General features: G+C 48.1%; 1 protein-coding gene across 4 annotated transcripts in view; it reads left to right on the forward strand.

Annotated features, from left to right (window-relative positions):
• The window catches only part of ANKIB1 (ankyrin repeat and IBR domain containing 1), a 2,153,692-nt gene that overhangs the window by 1,289,802 nt on the left and 837,286 nt on the right, over positions 1–26,604 (forward strand). For all 4 annotated transcript variants that reach the window (XM_069648430.1, XM_069648432.1, XM_069648433.1 and 1 more), the window contains exon 11: positions 19,562–19,692. In XM_069648430.1, coding sequence (XP_069504531.1) covers positions 19,562–19,692 — 131 coding nt within the window. The remainder of the gene's footprint in view (positions 1–19,561; positions 19,693–26,604) is intronic.

Here is a 26,604-nt window from a genome sequence, read left to right on the forward strand (position 1 = left end):
AGTTCGCGTTTCCTAGTATACATACGGCCCGTTGGGCCCAGTTCGCTAGCACTCCTGGGTCTACCTCCTCGCCTGTATCTCTGGCTCGTTCGGCTAGGTCCATTATTTTAGCTAGCGGACCTGCCAGGTCGAGGAGTTTTTCTTGGCAGCTTCTCCAGGAGCGGTCTATGCCGTTCCTCGGGTCTCTGTTTGATTTGGAGACGAACGACAACATTTTAGGGTCCAATTCTGGGGCTTCCGCGACTTTGCCCGGCAGGTCTGGTCTTGGACATGCAGCCCTCAATCTTTGTCTGACCTCTTTTTCGAGAGCTTTCCTCAATCTCTGCGTCATGTATTTCGCCACACTCGGCGATGGCACCCCATATTGTCTTCCCCTGGGTAGGGGGTCCGGAGGCTCGACAACTGGCAATCTTTCATAAACGCTTCCTTTAGTCTGAGGAACGCGTCTGTAGCCTCTGGGGCTCCTGTACTCGCCCCTGTCGGTTGGCCCGGGGGGGTGTCAGAAGAGTCGTTTCTCTTCCGGGCCCTGTTACATCCCTTCGGGTCGTTAAATGTTGCCCATGTGGACGCGCTTTCTTCCTGCTTGGTGCTTCGTTCCTTCTGGCTCAGGAATAGTTCTATGGTATCTAGCCTTTCTTGTAAAGGCCGCACTCCTTGGGCCACTGCCTCTGTCAGTGAATCTCCCAGCACTTCTTTGAAGCTATAGGCTAGGTCTTCTTGGTAGACTGCCTCCTGTTCCTCTTCGCTCCACTCGAAGTTCGACATTGTGCTGGCCGGTGCCTGACTCAATACCTGTCTAGGTGTAGTGGCGCGTCCACTGATTCACTTTGCTTGAGGCTGCACCTTCCTTATACAATATGTATGTTTGCAGGATATATCTTTCCGATTTGCCTGGTAATACTCTATAATCGTGCGGCTCCGCTGTCCGCGTAGGAGGCGTTCGCTATTGGCGCATTCGCTGCACGTGGCCGTTTCTGCTCGGCTCGCGGGAAGTTTCCCGCCTGTGTAGAGCTCCGCCCTTCCAAGGGTTGGGGCTGCGAACTCGCGCTCTGCTAGGGGGTACGGTCGGCTCCTGAGGTGTCGTACATTACGACACTGGGCCTCCTCATCCCTTTTAAACACTAAAACACTAACGCTCGCGCGCTCTACTATACATGTTTATTCTATTATTGTCCATGGTGTACAATTCTAATTACGTTAATGGCATAAAACACGTTTTGTCAAGCGAATATTACGGAGCTAAGATAAAGAGGTACTTATCTTGTGGAGAGCAGGAAAAGAAGAGGAAGGATAGAGGAACAGGAAGGACTAGGGCACATGGCCAGAGACTAGGGGACTACAGGATTGATGGGATTTGAAGTTTGTTTTAAAAAAAAATAATAATAATAAATAAATTGAAAGTTTACAAAGTTATATTTGTTGAAACTGCTGGAGAGTAGAGAATAAAGAAGATGAAGCTTAATGCTCACCTCCGTCTTGACATAGAATTCCAACCCTCCCCATACGAATGCATTTATGCAGGCCTAAAACTGAAGAAATCTGATGTTCATAGGTGTCACTGGAGAGCTAACAAAAGCGAAAATTGCCAAGCCATGTTAGGAAACACATGATTTCCTGTATATTTAGACCGCAATCTATTCCCTATTTTAAAGTTTCGCATTTACAAATCGTGTAATCTCAATAGTGTACATGCATTTATGATGGCATCACATTTATAATTCAGACATATATTCTTGAAAGAGGAGTCCATTTGACTTTGAATGCTGTCGGAAAAAGAAACATAGACTGTTGTGTCTAAAATGACAAGTGAATACATTCTGTTGAAACGTATACATATATTTTGGGTAATGTAGGCAGTGGTGCTGGTTCTTTGGCTTTAAAAATATTATTCCAGAGTAGCAAGGAACCCTTTTAGATGAGTGCAGAAGGTTTTATTTTACCAAAAGGCTTTCAGAGATTCCTTGCTGTTAGTTTAATATATAGTTCATGAAAATGTTCCTGATGTATGGGAAATGGCACCATTTGTTGGGCGCTGTCACTCAGGGGGACAGATAATGGCGTGAATCCCACAGGTGCACTCTTTGCATGATAGCTGATGAAAAACACAAATCATTAATGCCACAAGGAGTTATTCTAGCGCCTCACATTAGATTCAAGCAGTATTTATTTCGCTTTTATTCTCCCAAGCAGTCTGTATTTCATTTTTCACTTTTATTCTCCCATACGTTATCAAGGCAACCTTTCAGAGGCGGTGAACTGTTTCAAAGGTAGTCAATTCTTTTGGTCATTATACAATAAGGAAATGTCCACGCTATCTGTAAAAATTGAATCTTTATACATTAAAGTTGTGCATAGGCTTTAACTACATATATACAGGTAAGTACACCTTTTGTATGGATAAAAATGTGCATGAAATTATCAAATACTTCACAAAATTCCAATTGGACATTTCGTATGTCACACCAGCCTTAAAAACACCAGCCTTAAAAACACAAACCCATGTCCTAATTTTGCAAATGTATGGCCATAGGAACAATGGGACATTTTTATCCTGTGGAGATGAGTAAAGCATCTACACATGGGTTCCTTAAGGCAGTTTGGACTTAAAGGTAGTCCACCTGAAGAGTTGCCTTTGCCTAACCCAGACGGGAGATTGCAGAGATGATTAGTGATGTCATCGGCATGTAACAATTCGGTTTGGTTCTTAATGGGCTATCTCAGCCCAGATGCTCTACAGCCATGGACAAATGGAATAAACCTTCACAGTTAAGCCATAGGATCCCGAGCTGAAGAGTCTGATGAATAACATTCAGAGATGTTCCATTGAAAAGCCTGCATAGTAGAGGTTTTGAAACAGGAGCTGGGCAGGTCACTATGTGCAGCTGTGGTGCTTGGTCAGCAGCAGACGACCCTGACCTTGGACCTGGATGCCCAGGCAGGTCGTGGGAACCCTTGGAGAAATGGAGGCAGTTGAGCAGTGGCTCAGTGGTGGAGATCCAGCATTGATGGCCTGTTGGCACAAAGGTCGCTATTCAGAAGTACAGAAGGGCACTCCGCTGGTGGCCTGCACAAGAGTAAAGTACCTAGCTCCCACTACAAAAATGTTTTATGTCAAGCAGAGGTGACTGCCATGCTAGGATGATCAGAAGGATGCATTGGATGGTTCCCAGCAGTCCAGTAGCACAAGCAAGCCCTAGGTATCGAAGAGGCAGGAATGCCTTCTGAAATAACAATCCAGTTGGTGCAGAGTTTCCACATTCATCCTTGCTTTCATCATATCTTTGGAATGCTTCAGGATTGAATCCCAGGGGTTGTCAAAGTTCCTTGTGAAAGTGTCGGCTTTAATCCTGAACTGCAAAGCACACAGATAATTTCACTGAATTTTAAAGGAAATTTAACTTACTGCAAATAAAGTCTTACAAGAAAGTTATGGTTATGGCACAAAAAGCAACCATTATTCTATGTAGACTTTTGAATTTCACTAAAAAACCTTGTTGAATAGGATGGCGTGGTTACAATGCATATTTTTAAAAAAAACATAAATTTGCCAGTTATGCACCCAGGCGATCATTACGCTCACGCTCGAACAGGTCCTTTTAGGGATTCCATTGTCAGGCTCATACCCGCGGTCGGGGAGAAGAGCGGCCCTGATATCCGAGTTCCTATTAGCGGCCAAGATCACGGTGGCCCGCACCTGGAAGTCCGCGGACGGACCCTTGATGGCCCTTTGCTGGGTCAAACTTTGGGATATTTTAATAGCTGAGAAAGTCACAGCAGCCAGGGCGGGTCTGCTTCATCGTTTTCGGGATATCTGGGAACCAGTGCTAGACTATGACCGGAATTACCCGGCCCTGACCTACAAACCGCCCCTGATAACAAGGGCCATTCACACTATGGAGGACCCACCAGTGCCGCCGAGCCAGTCTGACTAAGGCCGAGAACTATGCTTGCCGGAGAACGTATGGGGTGGGTGACGGGGACTCTGGGTTACAGGACCTGAGATTCTATATGTAATGTCCTTGTATAATCTCTCCTGTGTGTCGATTGATAAATAAACAAATTTAAAAAACAAATTTGCCAGTTATGGTTAGCAATGCAAGAATAATTCTCTACGCCATGCAATGGACAGCTTATGTCATCACATATGACATCACTAAGTTGAAGATACCCTGAGGGAATGAGATAGTGGTGTTGTGTTTACTGCATGCATGTCCATACATAATTTGGTGTAAGGCTAGGGGCCATGCCCACAATATGCTGCAGGTAGGATCACAGTTTACGGGGTTGAATGAACTCTATGCCCCGTGCGCAGTCACTACTTGGCTATTGAATATGCTTTGATGAAATCACAGTAAGCTAAATTAAACGTGTATTTTTAATTTGTACGTCTGCTCTTTAAAAATAACTAAGTAGCTAGTCTCTATTTTGTCTGTTTCCCTGAAGATAGCAGTGTTATTTCTATACATCTTCACATGAGCCATGTTCCCAGGAAAACAATTGGTTTAGGAGATATTGTGCAATGCCTTTTTATTACATAGTTTTCATGAACAACAATGGTTCCCAATTCGTCAGAAACCCACTTCTTAACATCACATATACTAAAAATGTATTCCCCCGGGCCTCCTTAGGTTTCTTCAGGTTTATTACATCTATTGTACACCGGTCAAGGACTTTCCTCGTATGCCCCCTCTGGATCACAAATAGTTTTCAGGTATTTCTCCCTAAAAACACTCCATTATCTCATGGTCCATTGTGTTCTCATGTAGCAGCCTACTCGGGTACTCCATTTCATATATTTCAAGGCCTGTCCGAGCCCACTCTCTTTCTAAGGGCAGGTTTGCCCTCTTCCAATGCATTGCTGGACATGCCCTTACCGCCAACAATAGGAAGTGCGTCATATGTGGTAGACGCCACTCATCTTTTCCTCCTACTCCAAGCCAAAGAGCACCAGCAACAAGTCTTTTATCTTAGTGGGCCCCTCCAGGGCCTTGATCCAACCTAGTACTTCTTTACAATATGCCTGTGCTTTCTTGCAACCTCACCACATAACATATGCCAGAAAGAGCCGACCCCTCCACATTTTCTCCAGGGTTACAGTCTCAATGTGGGGAATATTTTTTATTAGTGCCTGGGATCATATTGCCACCTATGTAGCAGTTTCGGGCTATGTAATTTGTATTGGCATGCAATGGATGTTTTGTGAGAATTTCTACGCAGCTCAGGCTCTAACTCAGCTGGTATCGCCAACTGGAGGTCCTGCTCCCATTTCCTCTGGAGACGCTGAGTGTCTCGCCCTAGTTCTCTCCCTATATAGCTGTGAAATTATCCCTTTCAAGCTTGCCCATTTATCGAATATTCTTTCGAATGGGATGAGTTCCCTCTGTATCTCTTATTTCCACCTCCATGTCTGTCAAAACCCCCTTCAGCTGTATTTACACAAAGGCAGATAGACTTCCTATTCCCAGAATTTCTTCCAACTGCTGTATTCTTTTGGATTTCCCCTTGTCCCACTCTCTCCAGACCCGCTTCAAACCACTTCTGAAACCTGAGAGGTTCCACAATGGCATCCCTGATTGAAGGGGGCCCACATATGACTTAGGGTGTACCGACAGGTGGTGATCCCTTCAACCAACCTTCCTTCCTTCCTTCCTTCCTTCCTTCCTTCCTTCCTTCCTTCCTTCCTTCCTTCCTTCCTTCCTTCCTTCCTTATTCCCTGTAGACAACTCTATAGCCCATGTCTATTTATCCTCATAGGTAGCCTGTCTTTCCGCACCCATAAGCATTCTCCAGTTGCAACTGGGGCTAGGCCACTGATTCTCCAGGCAGACCCATTGTTTCTCCCTGTCCTCCCTCTGGGGGGCGACTAGTACCTTCAATTGGGATGCCACATAGTAGTTCTCCATGCCTGGTAAGCCCACCCCTCCCTCCACGTTGGGCAAGCTCAGGGTCTGATGGCCTATTCTGGGTGTCTCACTCTGCCAGAGAAACGTAAGCAGCTTGGACTTAATTTCCTTCAAGGTGTTATCAGGAACTTCCACCGGAAGCATTTGTAACAGAAAAGGTGTCCTGGATACCACATTAATTTTTATGGAGTGTACTCTTCCCCAGCCATACTCAGGTCTTCATAAATAATGTTTAAATGTTTTGTAGGAGAATATCGTCTGTAAAGAGACCCATCTTGTATAAAGGACCGGCCACCTCTATACCCTTAATGGTCTGAATTGATCTCAATTTCAGCTCCGGGGGTTCCAAAGTCAGGACAAGCAGTAGAGGGGAAAGTGGGCACTCCTGTCTGGTTCCCCTTTACAGGATAAAGCTCTTGGATCGCCTCCCATTAGCTATCACTTGTGCCGTGGGTTTAGTGTATAAGGCTTCCACTGCCCCCCTTGCTCTCAGGCCAAAGCCGGCCTGCTCCAGCAAAGTGAACAGAATGAGCCACCCAATCCGATCAATCGCCTTTTCTGCATTGATGGAGACCAACATCAGGTCCTCCTATTCCTGTCTGGACTACTCCATAAGATTCAGTATTTTTCCAACAGAGTCTGCCGCCTGCCTACCTCTAACAAATCCCACCTGGCCATGTCTGTTTGTCTCAGCAGGAGGCCAGAACCCTCATAACAATCTTTGCATCAAAGTTCAACAGAGAGATTGGTCATTGAGAGGCTCATTCTTGGGAGTCTTTCCCTTCTTTACTACCGTAATAACGGCTTTCCTAAAGGACCGGGGGAATGCCTCTCCCTCCTCAGTGATATTAAACATTTTGGCTAACCGTTGGGCCAGGGTTTCTATGAAATGCTTATAAAATGAGACCAGTGCTTTCCCAGATTGCATTCCCTTATTTATATCAATAACTTCCTCGCTAGTTAACAATGTGTCTCTGTTGTTCGAGCTTTCCTCATCTAATTTTGGAATATCCACCCAAGATAGATGGTAATCTATTCCTTCCTGGGACACTCTTCTTTTTATAAATATTGGTAGAAGGCCAAAAAAAACTCCAGAATCCTATGCAGGGGTGCCAGCCAGGTCCCCAGATCTTCCCTATCCTTCTCTGTTTTGTACCCTCAATCTACGTGCTAACATAGTCCATCCTTGTCCTCTTTCTCATAGTACCTTTGATTCACAGATTTAAGCTTGTGAAATTCTTCCCCCAAAGCCAACTCCTTTAATTCCTGCTTTTTCCCTGTAGTTCTAGCTTGCTTCCCTCCCTCTCGGCTTGTCTGAAAATTCCTTCCAACAATTCCCTTATCTCTCTCCTGAGATTAGTGTATCAGTAGCCTCTTGCGTTTTCTTTTTGAGCATTCCTTGATCAGCAGGCCCTTTATTGTTGCTTTTGATGCTTCCCAAAGCACACTACCCCATATATGTCCTCCTATAATTCTCCTCGGATTATAGTTCATTTCCTTCTTAAGGCCAGTTTCGAATACCCCATCTTTCAATAAGTAATCCAAATGCATTTCCAAACCTTATTCCTACTCCTTAACTCACCTAGATGTACCTGCATCATTACCATTTTGTGTTCCGTTTAGGCTACCCTCCACCATGTCGCTCAAGTGCGCTCCATGTTCCTACACCCCTCAATCAAATTGTAGTCAATTCTAGTAAATACTGCAGCAAGGATACTCCTGAGACTAAACCGAAGAGACCTTATCACACCAGCCCTGACAAGCCTACACTGGCTCACAGTAAAACAGGCATTTACTTCAAAGCCCTCTTCATCGCTCACAAATCACAACAAGGAGCTGAATTCCTCAAAGCCAAAATCAACCACTACCAACCAGAAAGAAACCAAAGATCAAGCAACAACCTCCAAATCAAAACACAACACTGTGGTGAAAAATGGAAATTCAGAGGAACTGTATTCTCCAGTTTAATATCCAATCTGTGGAACTCAATCCCGAAGGAAATGAGAACGACAGACGATCACCTTACCTTCAGTAAATGACTGAAAACGTGGCTATTCAATTCACAGAGACTATCTTAAAAAACAGGCACCTCCTGCAACTATCACTGTGGACCCAAGACTATTGAGGCGCAGTACGGATCCTGGGTCCAACAATAAAACAACCACACTGTACTAACCACCCCTTCTCCAGCATGGGGTCTGGCATGGATTCACATGCTCATGAATATTCCCCGTCGTCAGGCCGGGAATCCTCGGTAAAGAAAAAATCAGTATCAGTTTTGTTTCTGATCTGTCTTTCTCTGGGTCATACTGCCCCCAGCCAATGACTGCCCTCTCCCTAAGTCCCGCCTCTGGCAGCCATCTTCAGATTTTTTACAGCACGCTCAAGTGTTGGGAGTCCGCATGTTTAGGTCTCGAGCTTTTGCTGCGTTTTTGTGCTTTTTCAAAGAGATTTTCTCATTTTTTGGTCAAATAGAGCCTCAAGCTCCACCGTTTCTACATCCGATCAACGGGGACCCGTTTCAAATTTTTTCTACGCCCCTCAAGCGTGAAGTTTTCGTCGAGTTACGCTTCTTGGAGGAGTCCAGAAGTTTCTGTGGCCTACCCCGGACATGGCCCAGGAGAAAGGAAGCTCGACGCCCGGAAAGCTGTTCAGGGTTTGCCCTGGATGCCAGCTGCAGAATGTGTTCAAAGAGGACGAGCATTCGAAGTGCCTCTACTGCCTTCATGAGGACAAAACGCACGTGGAGAAGGACTGTGCGTTTTGCGGGAACATGTCGGAACGGACCATCAAGGATCGACATCTTCGTGTCTCCAACTCGCTGGAAGAAAAGAGCCCGTCAGGTGAGGAGAAGAAGAAGAAGAAGAAGTCTGAGCGGTCTTCTAAGTCCTGTGAGGGCGCCCCGGCGACGGGGGCCCAACAGAAGGCAAAGCACTGCGAGTCCGCGTGCACCGGGAGCGCCGAATGGTCAGGCACCTCGGCTGCCAGGCAGGGCGCATCCTCCCAAGCGCCATCAACCACGAGCCAACGCTCTGGCTCAGGGAAGAGGAAAGCCGAGAACCCGGCAAAGCTTCTGGAGAGGCGCCGGTCGGTCTTGAAGGATCCAGCCGAGGGGGACCGAGGCGGTGACCCTCCCCCCAAGGTGAAGGCCACAGGCCCACAGAAGGTGGTGAAGGCCTTGATTCACCCGGCTAAGGCCTCCACTGGAGAGGCTACGCCAGTGGAGGCAACCTTGGGGCCCAGAGTTTCTCTGCCACCGGGGAGGGAAGCCTCTTTCAGGCCCATCGAGAAGACCCCCGTGAAGACCCCGGCGGAAAAAGAGGGGGGGAGCCGGTGGCCATTGTGGACATGGACACAGCCTCCGAGGAGGAACTGGTTGAAGTCTTGGAGGATCTCGACGAGGGCGTCGAATAGGCCCGGTCCCACGGGAGGGATCCCGAAGAAGGGTACGAGAGCGACGGCGATGACGGCGAGGTTCCTAGTCAATCGTCGCGCCCGTCGCTTCCAGAGCCGCAGGACAACTCGGCTGCCATTTTGTTGGCAATACAATCCTTATGTTCGGAGATAAGGACGAGATTGCCCCTACCACCGACGGAGGAGCCGGAACCAGGCCCGATGGAGGAGCCAGAGCCAGGCCCGTCAGGAAGTCCCCCAAACAAGAGAAGACGGACCCATCCAGCCCAGCCTTTTCAGCCCTCGCGGCCTGCTCAACCTTTTCCCACGTCCCCCGTACCTGGGGATGACACGGGAACAGAGACGGCCATGACTGGTACGGATGACGACGACGGTGATGACGGAGCTCCTATCGCCTCCAGCCCGGGCCTCCCCGCCCGACGAGATTGGGTCTTTCCACGCTATGATCGCCAGGGCATCTGAGCTTTTTCAGCTCTGCCCCGAAAAGAAGGAAGGTTTCCTGTACCAACGGCGCGAGGCCAAGAGGAAGACGGTCCTCGCTGTGCCTCTGTTGGATGACATCTGGGACAAAGGTCTCACCCTTCTCAAGAACCCGTCTACGACGCCTGCCAAGAGGGATCGGTACGAGAAGTAGTACCGGGTCCCCGACGCAGCCCCTTTGTGCCTTAGGGTGCAACCGACCCCTGACTCGGTCGTCTCAGCGGTGGCCAAGAAGAAAGCGGGGGGGGGTATCGGCCTCAACGTCAACTTCCCCGCCAGATGGCGAAGGAAAGAAGCTGGATGCAATGGGAAGTTATCTCGTCGGCGGCAACATGATTAAGGTGGCCAACACCCTTGCGATCGTGGCCCGCTACGACAGGGAGTTATGGTACAAGATCGCCCCCCTGTTGGACTGCCTACCGGACGACAAGAGGGCTGAGGCCCTGGAGATCTTGCAGGAAGGTGAGGTGGCGTCAGACCACGTCATAACGGTGGCAACCGACATTGCCGACACCGGTTTCCTCCAGCTAGGCAACGCCGTTTGCCTCAGACGACGAGGGTGGCTCAAGGCGACGGATTTCCACCAGGATGTACAACCCAAGGTTTTGGACATGCCGTTCGACGGGAACAACCTGTTTGGGAAAACAGTGGATGAGTCCCTCCAAGCCATCAAGGCGGACACGGAGACAGCTAAGGCCCTAGGAGTTCTCCAGCAACAAAGGCCGTCCTTTCGGAGCTCCGGAGGCAAGCAGGGTGCCACCAAGGGATTCGGCGGTGGCTCCTCTATGTCCCGCAAGCGGACCGCTCCTCGTCGCAGGAAGCCTATAGAGGACGAGGCAAGTCGGGAGGATCCCGCCATCGTCGCCAGGGAGGCCAAGGCGGCAAAGCGTCCTCCAAGCAGGATTGAACCGACCGTGGCGTCGGGCCCCCACTGAAGCACCCCGGTCGGAGGCCGGCTGGTGAAGTTCGTCAGCGTGTGGGAGTCAGTCTCCACCGACCGTTGGGTGCTGGACGCCCTGGCCCAGGGGCACGCCCTCAAATTTCTAAAAAGTGCCCCTGCATTCGTCCCGTGGCCAGGAAGGAAAACCACATCCCTCAACTACTGTTGGAGGTAAGGGCGATGCTCAAGAAAGGTGCCATCGAGCTCGTCCCAAAGAGGCTCCGGAGTATACTCAAGGTACTTCCTTGTGAAAAAGAAGACGGGAGGGTGGCGACCCATCCTGGACCTGCGATGACTGAACAAGTACATCAAGGCACAGAAGTTCCGGATGGTCATCCTCCAGCACGTGCTGGGACAGCTGGAGGAGGGCGATTTCCTGTTGTCGTTGGATTTGGAGGATGCATACTTTCACATTCCCATTCTAAAAGGACATCGGAAGTTCCACAGGTTCGTGGTCCAAGGGCAGCTCTACCAGTTCAAGGTCCTCCCGTTCGGATTGAAGTCGGCACCCAGGGTTTTCACCAAGTGTCTCGCTCCAGTGGCGGCGCGGCTGCGCCTGCAGGGGATCTACGTCTACCCCTACCTGGACGATTGGCTCATCCGCGCAAGGACAAGGGAGCTCGCCGTAGAACACATAGCGAAGACTGTCCAGCTGCTCACTGACCTGGGGGTTCTCCATCACCTTCCCCAAGTCCCACCTGGTCCTCTCTGAAGTCGCACTGTTTCTGGGAGCCAAGCTCGACACAGTGGCGCGTCTGGCCTCGCCGTCGGAGGAAAGGACAAAGGCCATCCTAGGCAAGGTGCAGTGTCTGCTGGCCATGGACGTGGCCAGGGTGAGATCCATCAAGTCCCTCCTCGGAATGATGTCCTCTTGCATTTATCTCGTGGGCCTGTGCAGGCTGCGGATGCGCCCTCTACAGGAGTTCCTCGTCGCCCGCTGGATTCAAGCAACGGGCAGCTTCGAGGACAGGATCCCTCTCAACAAGACCTTCCAACGAGCGATCCGGTGGTGGGGCTCCTGCGCTCATCTAGCGGCAGGGACAGACTTTCAGACCGCGGCCCACCAGGTGACGGTGACGACGGATGCCTCCCTGGATGGGTGGAGAGCGCACACCGGAGATCTCCACGTGAGAGGCCTTTGGGTCCCGGAGGAGAAGCCACCCCACATCAACATCCTGGAGCTCCGGGCAGTGTTCTGGGCCTTCAGGTATTTTCTCCCGTCCCTCAAGGGCAAGGTGGTGAAGATCTTCACAACACCACCACGATGTTCTACATCCGGAAGCAGGGCGGAACCAGATCCCCAGCCCTATCCAAGGAAGCCCAGGATCTGTGGCATTGGGCCGTTGCCCAAGGGATGTTTCTGGTGCTGTTTCATCTGGCAGGGATAAAAAAACACCATTGCCGACTCACTCAGCAGAGAGTTGCGCTCGTGCCACGAGTGGGAACTACGGCAGGATCAAGTGGACCGACTCTTTCAGCGATGGGGCAAACCCCAGATCGACCTGTTCGCGACGGCGACGATATCTAAGTACCAGAGGTTCGCCAGTAGGTTTCCCCAACCAAGGAGCATGGGCGATGCTTTCTCTTTCCCCTGGGACGGCCTGTTCCTATATGCGTTCCCTCCGTTGCCGTTGCTGCTCCGACTCATCAACCAGCTCAAGAGGTCCCGGTGCAGGATGATCCTGGTCGCACCGGCATGGCCGAGGCAGATCTGGTTCACGGACCTTCTGGACTTGTTGGCGTCCCTACCGGTCAAGCTGCCGACGGACGCAGATCTTCTTTCCAGAGAAGGAGGCGCCATCCTTCATCACGACCCGGAGTCGCTGAACTTGCAGGCCTGGCTCCTGCAGCACTAGAGTTTGGAGGGTACGATATCCCGGCTAAATGCAGTGAGGTTCTTGCAAAGGCCAGGGCGTCCTCAACTCTCAAGTGCTACGGACATAAGTGGAAGTGGTTCTCTGTCTGGTGCTGTGCACAGATTAACCCTCTGCGGATTACGGCCCCTCAAGTACTGCTGTACCTACTGTCGCTGGCCAAGGCTGGACTAGCTCACGCTTCCATCAAGATATATCTGGCTGTGATCTCCCGATACACCAGGACTACGGGACGGGCGACCTTGTGGTCTCATCGCCTAGTGAAGGAATTTATGAAGGGATTGTTCCGATTGTTCCGGCCGGTGAAGGCTCCTGCCCCGGCGTGGGAACTCAACGTGTTGCTGTCTAGGCTCATGGGGGTGCCATTCGAGCCTCTGCATTCGGCGCCGTTGAAGTTCCTGTCGTGGAAGACAGCTTTCCTTGTGGCCATCACCTCCACACGACGAGTGGGAGAGATCCAGGCCCTATCCTGCAAGCCTCCAAACTTGACTTTTCACGACACGAGGGTGGTGCTGAGGACGCACCCCTCCTTTATGCCCAAGGTGCCGTCGGACTTCCACCTCAACGAGCCCTTGGTGTTACCAGTTTTCTTCCCGTCACCTTTGTCGCCGGCCAAGAGGACTTTGCACTCGCTGGATGTGGCTAGAGCGCTGAAGTTCTACGTGGACCGCACGAAGAGTTTTCGGAAGACGTCACAGGTGTTTGTGAACTTTGGACCTGTGAACCAAGGGAAGGCTCTCTCGAAGGCTTCCATTTCCAGATGGCTCTCCGGCTGCATTATGCACTGTCACCGGTTGGCAAACCCACCGTTGCCCGGCCGTCCGAGAGCCCATTCGACCAGAGCGATCGCTGCTACCACAGCGTTCTCGTCTGGTGTGTCCCTGCTGGACATCTGCAGGGCTGCGAAGTGGAGGTCGACGCACACCTTCACGAGATTCTACTGCGTCGACCGGGATTCCAGGGAGGAGTCCGGAGTCGGCCAAGCAGTGCTGCGCAACCTGTTCGCCTGAAGGTGGGCCTGGTGGGGAGGTAAGAGTTGCTTAATGTTGAGTTTATGTAATGCTTAATGTTGAGCCTTTTGCCACTTCCCGTGGTTGTGCATGTGTGTACTGCTATGTATTCTTATATTCATGAGCATGTGAATCCATGCCAGACCCCATGCTGGAGAAGGAACAAGTTACTTACCTGTAACTGTTGTTCTTCAGCATGGGTATGGCATGGATTCACATGCGACCCTCCCTCCTACCCCTCTGCGGCTCTTCACTTGGTCATACTGCCACTTTACGTGCTACCAAATCTGAAGATGGCTGCCAGAGGCGGGACTTAGGGAGAGGGCAGTCATTGGCTGGGGGCAGTATGACCCAGAGACCAGTGATTGGTTACGACTAAGAAAGACACATCAGAAACGAAACTGATACTGATTTTTTCTTTACCGAGGAGTCCCAGCCGGACGACGGGGAATATTCATGAGCATGCAAATACATGCCAGGCCCATGCTGGAGAACAACAGTTACAGGTAAGTAACTTGTTCCTTCTCCTCGCTCTTCTCCAGCATACCCCACATGACCGAACGGTCCTGCCCTATAACACACAACACACACAACACACACATACGCCAAAAAAGAAACTGCTGCAAACAAACAACCCAGTAACCCCAGTGCGTACAAGGCAAACACTTAGAAAGCTGACACGCACAGACACCAGTTTAACCTTGTTCTTCAAACACCAACAGAAGAGCACAACCTCTATCCCATCCCTCTTCTCTCACTAATCTACCCAAACCACTTTCTTAGAGCCACGTGAGCGCCTCAAGACCATTCAAATGGTAGTGGTACACAGTATAATTCAACTTAACATAAAATAAAGGTACCATGGGGCGTGGAGAAGAACAAGCAATCCCTCCTCTCTGGATTCAGATCCCTCCTGACATCACATAGTAGAGATTTATCTAGGATGGGTACAAGGTTTTGCAGTTCATCTGCGCTCCTATCTCTGGTTGACCCTTTCAGAGCTTTTTTGTCCAGGTCCCAATCCTACATATTAAAATCCCTGCCAATGTCTAAGGTTTCCCCCAACATTGCATCACAAAGCGTACTGGTCCTGATTCGAACAGTACATTCAGCCTCCCTTTAATGCTTAGCCACCTCCCATTATGCTCCTGGGGAACCTCTACCTTCTCCAGACAGAGCGTCTTCATTAAAAGAATACCCACCCCTCCTTTTTTACATTTTCCTAATGCCCAATATGTCTGTACCAGATGCTTTCTCTGGATCCTGCGCTCCTCCCCCGTCTTGTCCCCTGCAGGAATAGGACATCTAGATCATTCCTCTGGAATTCCATCCCAACTAATGTGAAGTCGAACCCCTTTATATTTAAGTTGGCCACTTTTAGGTGCCCTCGATTTCTCACATACTCTAGGTTGCATTGGTGACATCTAAAGCGCTCACACCAATTATACTCCATCTTGCATCCTACCATATACTTGACCTCTGCAGCAGAGACACACCTATCTCCCGAGGTATCTCTTTTCAACCCTCCACCAACGTATTCCAACAAAAAACATCATCCAAACTATTGTCTCCCAATGAGATGGCTGCCTTATTGTGAGCTGCTGGGTGAATTCTCAGTCCCCCGCCATGCCAAGTACATTCATTTCAGTCTGCCGCCCCTTATCTGTTCAATAGTCCACCCATTCCTGTTCATTACCCAATTTCCATTGAGTCACTCATCATGACTCAATGTCCCCCTCTTCCCTCCTTCTAATCCCTCGGTGTTCACTTTTGTCTGTCCATAGCTCATCTCTTCACCGGGGATGGATTGTTGCCCTTCCTGAATTTACGGGCTCCCGGAATTCTTTTCCTTGCCCCTGTGCTCCCCACCCTTCCTTTGCCAATCATTTCTGCCCTCTTTGCTGTGGTGGCCTGTGACGCTTGCTCCAAGTTGGCAAGACGCTTGAGGGGTTTGACCAGCCTCCTCCATTGGCAATCCTAAAGTCTTCCCCCACCAAATTCAAACAACAAAGCAAAAGGGAAGTTTCACCTTTTGAGGTCAACCATGTTGTGAGCTGTCTGCACTCCCACCTCGTTGAGAGCGTCCTACTCAAGAGGTCTTGAAAGATCTTCTTACGAACCTCGAAGTCCACTTTCTCAACTTTTCAAGCCTTGACCAGCACAGTGTTAGGGAGAATTCTCATTTATGGCTAATTTCCCTCACCTAGTGAGTCCCTCAGCAGCTTTGCTGGATTTCTAGGGTTTATTTTTTACACCTGGTAAGAGTGTGAGCCTTTTTCCCACTCTTACATGTGTTTTGCCATGTGTATTTCTACTGTTTGTGAGATCTTGGGCTCTGGAGCACACCACTCCATGAGCCCCACTTTTTGTGTGTGTTACACAGCACCTTCAGTGCAGTGACACAGGGTTGTCTTTGAGACTTCCCCCTGACTCAATTTTTCTGGGGCTGACTACTGTCCCCCAGAAACATGTAAAGTTGCCATTAACTTTATGTAGTCATTTAAACTGCAGACCCAATACACCCCATCTTACATGGGGTATTGGAAAGGGTTAATTCCCACCCCTTTTTGTCTTTGCCTCGCTGAGCTTTATTTTGCTCTCTTAACACTAAGACTTGGCTGGTGGCAGTGGTATCTACCCTAACTTTTCTACCGTGATTATACTATATAAACGTGGTACTGTTTTAGGCTATTATATTAGCCTCGAACTTAAACCTGCTTGACCAAATACTTTTTATTTCGGCTCTGGTTGGGTTTTATCGCCATTTGTTTTTGTTAAAGTCCTTCTTGTGTTTTACTTTGCGCGGAAAACCAGGTTTGCCTCCTTTGTTCGCCGACCTTTTGGCGGGCTTCAGTCCAGAAGCCCTCCTTTGGCGTCTGGGTGTCTAGGTGGGATGAATGTGAGGGAGGGGTTTAGTCACCCCCTGCACAGGGTCTCCTTGGAGACCCGAGTCGCACTTTGTCTTGATTGGCTGAGGTGGTTGTCCGGCTCGGACAATCCCCATGCTGAGTGATTGACAGCCAGGCTGTGTGAATAGGGGATTTTTGCATAAATGGCAGGACTCTTGGGCTAGAAGTCAGAGTCGTCACTGGAACTGCAAAGAACCGAAGAGAAGCGGAGAAGAAGACGGCTGCTGCAACTCCGAGTCCCGGTGAAGCCCTGCTGCAGTCCGGAGCGATCTACCCTTCAACGACCAGAGAAGATCCAGTCTACTTCCCTTGAGCCTGGTGGGATCAACCAGCTCACCTTCCACAGGCAGAGGAACCTCTTCTTGGTCAGAATCGCTGCACACAGCTGTAGTGGTCCGGATAGCCATCTGAAGAGCCTCTCCTGTTTTAAAGTAGCACACCTTTCATTCACCGTTGCTTTGCTGCTGCTGGCTTCATCCCTGGGTAGTGCAGATTGCTCCAGACGTCGTCCTTCTTGTCCCTGCGACTGAAGCTTCAGGAACCGTGAGTCTGCAGGAACTACCAGGAACAACTGCCGTGGCACCAGCTCTTCATATGAATAAGGTACTGTGTCTGACTTCGAGGAACTAGGGTGACCCCTTTTCTCCTCACCAAAGGCTTGTCCTTCTCTTCCTTCCCTCCTATAACTTTTGCTTCCCTTTTGACAATATCTAAGTACTCCTGGCAATCTCGAATCGTGAACTGTTCTAACCTTGTGATCCTCGACAACAGGACCCCTGTCCCATTGACACTGGTGCAGGCCTATTGACTTTATCTGTATTTTAGAAAACGTCCTCTGATGCTAGTGCCTTGACAAAAGTATTGCCTATGATTTTTCTCCACTGTTCCCTGGTTTTTATTCAATGTGCGAAGTGGGTTTGACTATGGTTACAATACGCTTTTCTTTCGTAAAACCGAACTGTCATTACTATCAAAAAGTGAGCGCTTCTTAACCCCCCGTAACGTCTTTTGTTTCACAACACTGGTCTGTCAAATCCTAATGTACTTACCTTGAATTGACCTAAACCAAAGGAATTTAGTTGTGTCTAGTATATTTTAGGTTGTGATTTTGTTTAATAGAAGTGAAGTGTTTTGTGAACAGATGGTTTAAAAATAAATGTACTTATATTTTTCTAACCAGAAACCTTGAGTCAGTGTTTGCTTGAGTCACAGAAATTGTAGTCCTTTGTGTAATCTCTACTACCGCTGATTTGCTCTTGAGATAAGTCTGACTGCTCCGCTACTGCTACCACTATAACTGTGTAGTACAGGCTTGTACCAAAGGTGAAATTGTACTACCACCTGTAGTCTTAATCTTGTGTAGTGGTCCCTAAGGGCACTGCCCAGGGTTCTGCCTAACACACATCCATCTTCTGTTTGTAGCGTAAGCATTTTATCACCACTGATCTTGGTGCCCTTATTCCTGCACCTCTGTGTGCGCTCTCAATTTGCAGTTCTTTACCCCTCCCCTTCAATGAGCACGTTTTATAAGTCTTGTGTCTTTCCTCTCAACATCTGACAGAGATTCTCCTTCTGTCTCCTTCAGCTCTCGGTTTTCCAGGTCATCCACCTTCAACTCCAGCTCTGTTTCTCTTTTCTCCAGGTCAATTAACCTGCCGCCCATCTTCCTCTCCACCAGGTGTGCAGAGAGCTGATTGTTCTCCAGTTCCGCTATTCTCTCCTATATCTTGTCTACCCTGCCACTAAGCTCTGTAATGGATGCCTGTATGTCCGACCGGAGGGTTTTCTTTTCAAGTATAATGCTCCTAATGTCTCTTTTCGTAGCCCCGTCTTTGTTTGACTCCTCTCCCGTTCTTCCGTGTGAGTGCTGTTTAATTCTTGAGAGAGGTCTCTCAGACCTCTGGAACTTCTGCAATGCCTGAATTCCCCTGGCGGGCTACCCTTTCGCCCTTGACCCTCTTTCATGGTAACAGGGTTTCCCAGCTGGATCACCTACTTACCAATGGAGGGCTCTGGTAACGCCGTGTGGGGGCCAATCTCAACCTCCCCAGACTCTTCCTGTCTCTCATCACACTGTCGCATAACGGAAACCTCTCAATGGGAGCCACATTTCCCTCCAATCCATTTCTCACTTCTAGTTGGTATCGCCATCTTATGCAGAAACTACTGCGCTGCTTCGGGTGACCTCCAATGTCTCGCCTTCACTATGCAGGGAGGATGGTTCCTCCCTCACCAATCCCAGGTCTCTAGGGCTCCATGTCTTTCCCCATTCCGTTGGGGTAACTCTTCCTCAATCTGCATTCCTCCTCTTTGCTTGGGGGGGAAGGGGATCTTTTAGGTCCCCTACAAATCTCCCTCACCCCCTCCGGGCTGGTATGCAGTCTCACCTCATTCAAGCCTTTTTCTGGGCCGTCAAACCCCTTCCGGCCTTGCTCACTCCTGTCCAGCTGAGGAGGTGCCCGCTCTGCGCTGCAGCTGCCATTAGGCATCTAAAACTAAAGTCTCTTCATATGTGGGTGGTGGGTTTATCAGGAGACTTATTTCATGTGGCCATCTTGTTTCACACCCCTAGCGATCTCTAGGAATTGGAGAACAGTCATACATGTTTATCACAAATTGGATAGTGCAAAAATGCAAGACACTGTTGTAAAATAATGATATGCTGGGCTGTTCATAAATTGTAATCATATATTTCATATGTTGTGTATAGTCACGTGTTTATGCTAAAGTGTAACAAAATGCTACCAGGTGTCAATATCTCTTGTGTAACATCTTCACCAAATACTGACGTTTTAGTCAACGGCAATACCTTTCCGAGACTTAAGTTTCACGTTTACCACTTTACTTATTTTGGGCTTCCAAGCACAAACACGGAAAAGTGTAATGGTTAAAACCCCAGTATTGGCTAAAGGAGTCGCAGATGAAATGGGGGCCATTTGGTAGCTATGGCGACAGTAGGATGCAACTGTAAATTGATTGTATGTTTCCCTGAAAACAAAGTCCTCACTTTTTTGCATCTGTCTGACTAAAGTTGCAGGAGTTAATGAAGCTTTTGAAGATGCTGCAAACTGTCTGTGGCTATTATCAAACTCAAAACCCTGCGCCAACTGCAAGTCTCCAATTCAGAAGAATGAGGGCTGCAATCATATGCAATGTGCCAAGGTAATACATTATGGAAATTGCTCAGCTCATGGTCAGTCTAGCAGAGATTGTTGAGCATAAGGCAAACACATGTTGTATGCAACGTTTTTGGGGTACATTTTAAAACCTGTTTTTTGCTACATTTTGAAGAAAGATGCCATTTTCAACATGTAACTCTCCTGCTTTATTTGATGTGACTAACTTCAGTAAGTCAATTCTGCACTGCAATATTGATGAATGCATCCTTTCATATATAAGCACCAGTGCTGCAAATGTCTTTCTCCTTGGAGGCCTGTGTAATGAATGGATTCCCTGTATCTGGGGAAAAGGTGTCATGTTAAAGAAATAACCATGTGAAGCCATGTGAATTTCCTAGCATTTGTAATGAAACCATACATTCGAAGTAGTTTCTCATATTTCTATTTTATGTATTTCTTTCCCGATTCCTTGAAGAGGCATTTCCAAATTAGCAAGATTTCCATGAATTATTGTTTTTATATGTTGCATTTGTTCGATCTACGCATGTTCTACGGTGGAAAGAATCTTTTTACTGTAGTCTCTTTGTATGAAATGTACTTGTGACGTGTGTATGTGCGTGATGCTGCGCTAGCCATTCCACAGCCTTAAAAAATATCTACTTTTGATTCGCTCCTTAGGAACTGGTACTGCATTGAGAAGCTCAATATAAGGGATGCTCCTAAGCCTGAACAGGCCTCTTCCTCTCTAAAGATCATTTATTGCATTGTCACTTTGTCATTGTGATGGTCACAAAAATGGTAACTCCACCTGCAAAATTCAAAATTCTGTCTTTGTCTGACATGTCAACCTTTTGAGACTCTAACAAACAAGCAACATTGTTTATCTCCTCAAATCTACAGCAACATTGCCTTCTAATCCATATCCCCAACTCCCACCCCAAATGTCATTGGAGACTAAGGTAAAACTCCACTTACTGGCATTTTTTTTATGCATATTACTTCTTTTTAAGTAATGTTTTATTGTCAAAAGCTTGCAATAGTTGACTGAGATGTTTAAAACAAGGGAGACCATCGAAGATCTTTCCAGCAGAAAGTGAGGCTTTGTTGTATCTGCCAAGCTCTTGCTGTTCTCTGTCCCTATGTCAGTTACAGTACCTGTGCCAGCACCCTCTACTGCAGAAAGACCTAGTTTAGGGTCTGTTTGATTAGACAGCCCATGTGTCCCGGAGTCCATGCTCCATTTCTCCCTGACAAAGCAGCGCAAGACATTAACAGCCCACCCGCCCCCCACCCCCAGCCCCCCCATAAACAATAATGTTATGGGGTGTGTAAGACTAGATGAGCAGAGATCTACATCACCAGGCCAGATAATCAAACGCAGACCACACCGATACACAGGCCCCGTAAATCACAATGCGCAAGCAGTGGACAGTGAAGTGGATGGATAATGCACAGGTAACTGGAGCAGGTACAGACTGGAATTGCTACCCGGAGAGAAGTGGCTCAGGAGGAAGGAAACAGGCACAGTCATGTCCAAAGCATTAGCTTTGAGAACCGAAATAGGCAGATTTAGAGAGCAGGTGATTGGCTTTAGGGCTGAAGTGGGAAAGTAGGATATAAGGAGGAATTATGTGAATTATGTGAGACTTATGGTGAAATCCACTTGGGCAGAGTGCCTATCCACACTATATGCTAATGGACACGAAAGAGGTAGATCGCAGATCTTCATTTCACCGTCACTTAGCACTCTTCATGAGGCAGGTGATAGTCACAGCAACGAGCATCTGATTGACATGTAAGGCACTGCCCTATAGTGAACACAAACCACAGCCAGAGGGGAATAAGATTCTCTATCAGTGAGAATACATTTCTCTGCACAGATCTCACAAACAGCATTCCCTTTTATCAGATAACACTTTTGTCGTTAGTTTCGCGTTAAGAAACTGTCACACAAGCCTTGCACATTCCCTCTCCCCCACAATCTGCCCCGTACATCAGGCACTTTCCGTGGCTATCTATGCAGGCTCGCACGAACTACCACATAGACCTTCTGAAAATGAGTCCTCTGTGACCACTCCAGAAAGTTGATGCACGCCAGTTATTTACACTTTCTATGCACACTTAAACAGTCGAAACAAATTGGGGGTATGACCCGCCCTGTGAGTACACGCCAGGATGTAAGACAGTTTTGCAAAAAGGCTGCTCAATGACTGACTGATGAAGGAATGCTGTATTCGCTTCTCGGCTTAACAGCTAGATCGGATGCCAGCAGGGAAGTTGCGGCTAGTACAAACCTGCACACCTCAAGTGCATACAAACCGCTTACACGAAAGGAGGCCCATGTCAGGGCAGCAGCATAGGGGAGCCAGATGTGGGAAAAGCTACCCACAGGGACCTCATGTGAATATCCATATAGCAAAAAGCCACTTTGTAAGCACCTGTGACCTTCAGTAATGTTGGCTAAGCTCATTACAACTGTTTGGAAACATTTTGTTTTTTCTGCTTTCATCCCATAGACTTCTATGAGACACCCTTTCTTTTTGTTTTGTTTTGACTTTCTGTAGGCAAGTAAAGCCCTGTGATTTATTTCCCTTGCTTTGTGCTAATTGTTATGGGCAAACTGATCAGTCCAGGAGACTATCCGTACTGACGGACTGAGTCTCTCTTTATGGATTGCTTATATTTTTACAAATTCACACATCACCCGAAAGTGAATTGCGGTTAGAATACTTTGTATCCTTATTACCTTTTTATTTTTCATTTTTTTCGTTGCAATTGCAATATGCCCATGATGGGCTGGTGGCAGCGAATATTTTTATACCGTGTTTTGAACTTTTTACTCGTGCAGTATCAGCACATGGCTACTAAGAGTGGCAAGCACTCTAAAATGGCAGTGCCACAAGATTTGTGTTGTCCTTTGGCCAAATTGTTCTTTGGTCTTCTTTTTGCCTTTTTGGGACTAGAATTGCCATATTCGGAATGCCATTGCTTTACTGGGCAAAGGTGATGGTCTGTGTGTGTGGCTGGATGTGGGGGACCTGGGCTGTCTGGTCCCAGTCCACATCCAGGTTCCTGAATTTCTGTTGCTGGGCAGGTTGTTTAGCCAGTGGCTGTCCATGATTGGATAGCCACTGCCAGTTTGAATGGTGCAGATGCTTACCATTGGTGGACCAGGGTGAGCCAAAGTCCAGATCTTGGATAAAAGGGAGGGCTCGTTCAGCCATTCCACAGATCATGGTTGGATCCAAGACCCCTACAAACAAGTGCAGCCGCTGATGAACTTTGCAGCTGACCAGCAGCAACTCCATTGAAGTCCCAAGCCCCCTGCTCCTCTGCCTGCTCTCAAAAAGACCCTAGTCAATGCTTCGACCCCTGGACTGGAGGGAACAACCAGTCTCGACCCTTGCTTGGGAATGCGTTACTTTTGAACCTTCGTAAATATCCCTGGACCTACCAGTGGACTAATGAGCACTATTCTGGGTTACCTAGCTGCAGCCGTCGCTGTTTCAAGTGCATCCTTGGAACTTGGAGGATCTTCAACTTGTGCTACAAGTCATCTGCTCCTGGATTTCCAGCCTTCTAATCCCAACAGAAGCCGTGCAGAGCCTGCTCTTTTGTTCTTCCTTAGAAAATCGCAATCATGTCAACTCTGTTCCAATCCGTCTTTTTCTCTTCCTGGTGGTGTCCTGAGGTCAGCTGCTCCACAGATGTCATCTTCATTTCGTCCCAAGGGTTTTCAGCTGAAATGTTCCTGGAACTGACATTCAAGCACCACAAGTTTCTGCAGTCAATATCCTGCACGGAGTAGCTAGACGCAACATCGCATTCTATTCTTGGGCCTCATCTTGGGGAGGGCACACGCAGTGCTGTGACATCAATGGAGCCACCATATTGGTTGAGGCAATGACGTTCCACGGGAGAGACATGGTCACTGTGGTGCGTCATAACACTGGGCCTCCCTTGACCTGATCAGGCACAGTAGAAAATGTCCTCTACGGATTCTGGAACATTAGCAGTGGTCTCTGGAGACATTGGAATAAGGGGAATTGGAATAAGTTAACATAACTGTTCCATTCCCTCCTTATCCTCCGTAGGGGTACTTGGACATAAATGTCATAGTCCTATCTCTCTTTCCTCTTGGTAGTGTCCAGGTCAAGAATCCCGTCCTGTGCCCACCCTAGTGTAGTGGGATTGATAGATCTACGTACCTTAACTTTCTTACATTTTTTTTAAATTCTGATTCGCAGCCACTGGCATTGTCCAATCACATAGTAAACCTACCAAAAAATTGTAACTTTGGAGCTGATGACTTTAGGGCACTGGCCTCAATTCATTTTAGGGCTTGACTTATGAAGTGTTAGGGAATTATTGTAGTGTTGCTCTAAAGTGTTTCTACTGTGTTTTATGCATCCAATTACTTTATTGCACACATTTTGAATCGTATGCCTTTCTTTCTTCTCCTCAGGGTGAGTGTATGTATTTTATAGTAAGAGTGTGACGATATGTGCAAAGAGGTTTTATAGATTAGTGTGTATTTAAAAGGCCTAATACATCATTGTATATTTGTGTACTTAACTGCCTAACTGGAAGTATTGGAATTGCTCTATGTGGACTCATTGTAGTCCTAGATCACTCTCACTCCCCCTCCTATGTCTAAGCCTCGCCGCTCTGCTGCCTACCTTGATTGGGTTTGGCTAGGCTTCAGTGTTTTTCCTGTTAACCATAATGGGATGGCCTCCCAAAATCCACTCAACGGTCGATTTTGGAATTCCATCTTAACACCCAACCAGTTTTAAGGCTCCCTTCAGAGGTGCAGGCCCTCCTATGGAGCCAATGCCTACAGGGCTATAAAATCCTCCAGCCTCAGTCTGCCAGTGCGAGTGCTTGGACAGCAGGTTGTGGCAGTTGATTGAAGCAAATTTTGAGAGTGAGGTGGAAGAGGTTTGGACGACGTTTGAAGGTAGTACGAGGAAGGGGTCGGAGTCCAGAGGTAGAAAAGTAGATGGAAGGATAAGAGCAGGAGGGGAGAAGGTGAAAGTAAAGTTTCAAGTGAAGGTTGGGCAAGAACATCAGGAGGGGGAGGGGGAGGCGAAGGGTCAGGGAGTAGTGTCAAGAGAACATAGTAAGTGGATGGTGCTCAGAATGAACGTAAAAGGTGGCCATAGTTGTGAAGAAGGTGGGGGAAAGCATTGAAACATACACCGGTGAAAATAAAGAAGGGTGTTGATCAAAGCAGCGATGGTGAATCCCTGAGAAGTGAAGACACCAGGCACTGGAAGTGGGTACATGAGGAAGGATGTGGTGCCTAAAGTGGTGAAGAAAGCAAAACTAAAAAGCTTAGCTAGATTGAGTTATTTGTATTGCGGTACCAGATGAACCAAATCGTGTCAATGCCCAGTTGTTAACGAACAAAGAAGCTCTACAGTGAATCATCAAGACATCTTATTTGCTTCCCCACCCGTGATACCATGCTCTGAACTTATTTAAACAACTTAGTTTTTAGGGTTTTTTTCAAAATGGAGAGAGAGATTCCAATTTCCTTATCTCCAATAGGAGACTGTTCCATAACTTAGGCCCAAAAACAGAAAATCTACAATCACTTCTAGACACACACCGTGTTGGAGGGATGGTTAGAAGGTGCCTGTCCTTTGATCGTAAGGGCCTAATAGGTTCATAGTAGTTAAGATTATCAGCCAGGTACATAGGGGATAGATTATTCAGACTTTTTTTTTAAAGTAGATTTTTATTGGCATTTCCCCCCCCAAAAAAACTCCCTTCCCCTCTCCCTCTCCGTCCCCTTTCCTGCCCCTACCCAATCATTTGCTCCAATCCTCTCATACCTCCACGCCCCTTTCCTCCCCTGTATCCTTCATCCAGGATACACCCCCTCCTGATCCCCAACCCCTGACTCTCCTTTAACCTCTTGAGGTCAGTACCAATGTCTCGTGTCTCTGTGATCACCCTCGGCTGTGGCCCCGACGTGAACAGTCTTCTGGTATCCGCCATACCTTCTGCAATCAAATTACCCCCAAATGTTTCATTTTCCTCGAACACCATGCTCCCCTTGAGTCTTGCTGAAGAAATTTCAGAATTACATCCCAATCTCTCTGGAACCGTTGGTGGTCCCCCTGAATAGAGTATTTAACCCACTCTAGCGCAGCAAAGTTTGTGTTCATGGGGTGGAGGTTCCTTTCTTTTCAATTTCTGTGCAATCACCAGTACACCTTCCATCATCAAGATAACATACGCTGTTTTGTGCGCCTTTGTCAGTAACTCTCCAACCCACCCCCCACCCTTCCTCCCCAGTCCCAGAATGGTTAGCCTGGCTTCCTGTCATTCGCACCCCAAATATTTCTTCCGGCGCTGCCTGGATCATGGCCCAGTAAGATTGAATATGCGGGCACTCCCATCAAATATGACCCCATGTCCCTCCCTCCCCACATTCCCTCCAACATGTTTCTGGAACAGTTAAAAAGTATTTGTGGAGCTTCTTCGCTGTAAGATGCCACTGAACTATCATCTTCACCCACATTTCCTGGATTTGGATGTTCTTAGCTAGCCTGGGGATATGTACCCACAATTAAGCCCATTGTTCCATCTCATCCAGGTGTCCCATGGACCTCTCCCCTTGTTCTATATATTTCCATTTCCCAGCCGCCTCCCCTTCTTTAATGAAGCCATAAAGGGTCCCCAACGATATGTTTATCTCAGACTCCATTACCACATACTTTTCAAACGGAGTAAGGTCCCTGGTGGCCACCCTCCTGATCGCAGGATTCATCAGCTAGTTTCTTAATTGGAAGTAGCGGAATCTCTCCCCCTCTCCTAAAGCAAAGTCTTGTTTGCATTGGATAAAGGTTTTCAAAACTTGGCCAATGAACATGTCTCTAATTTTATGCCCCCCGGCCCCCGTTCCCACGTCTCTTCACCTATGCCCTGGCAAGAATTGAGGATT

This window comes from Ambystoma mexicanum, chromosome 2q (assembly GCF_040938575.1).
Source record: "Ambystoma mexicanum isolate Mex_15411 chromosome 2q, UKY_AmexF1_1, whole genome shotgun sequence".
Lineage (NCBI taxonomy): Eukaryota > Metazoa > Chordata > Amphibia > Caudata > Ambystomatidae > Ambystoma > Ambystoma mexicanum.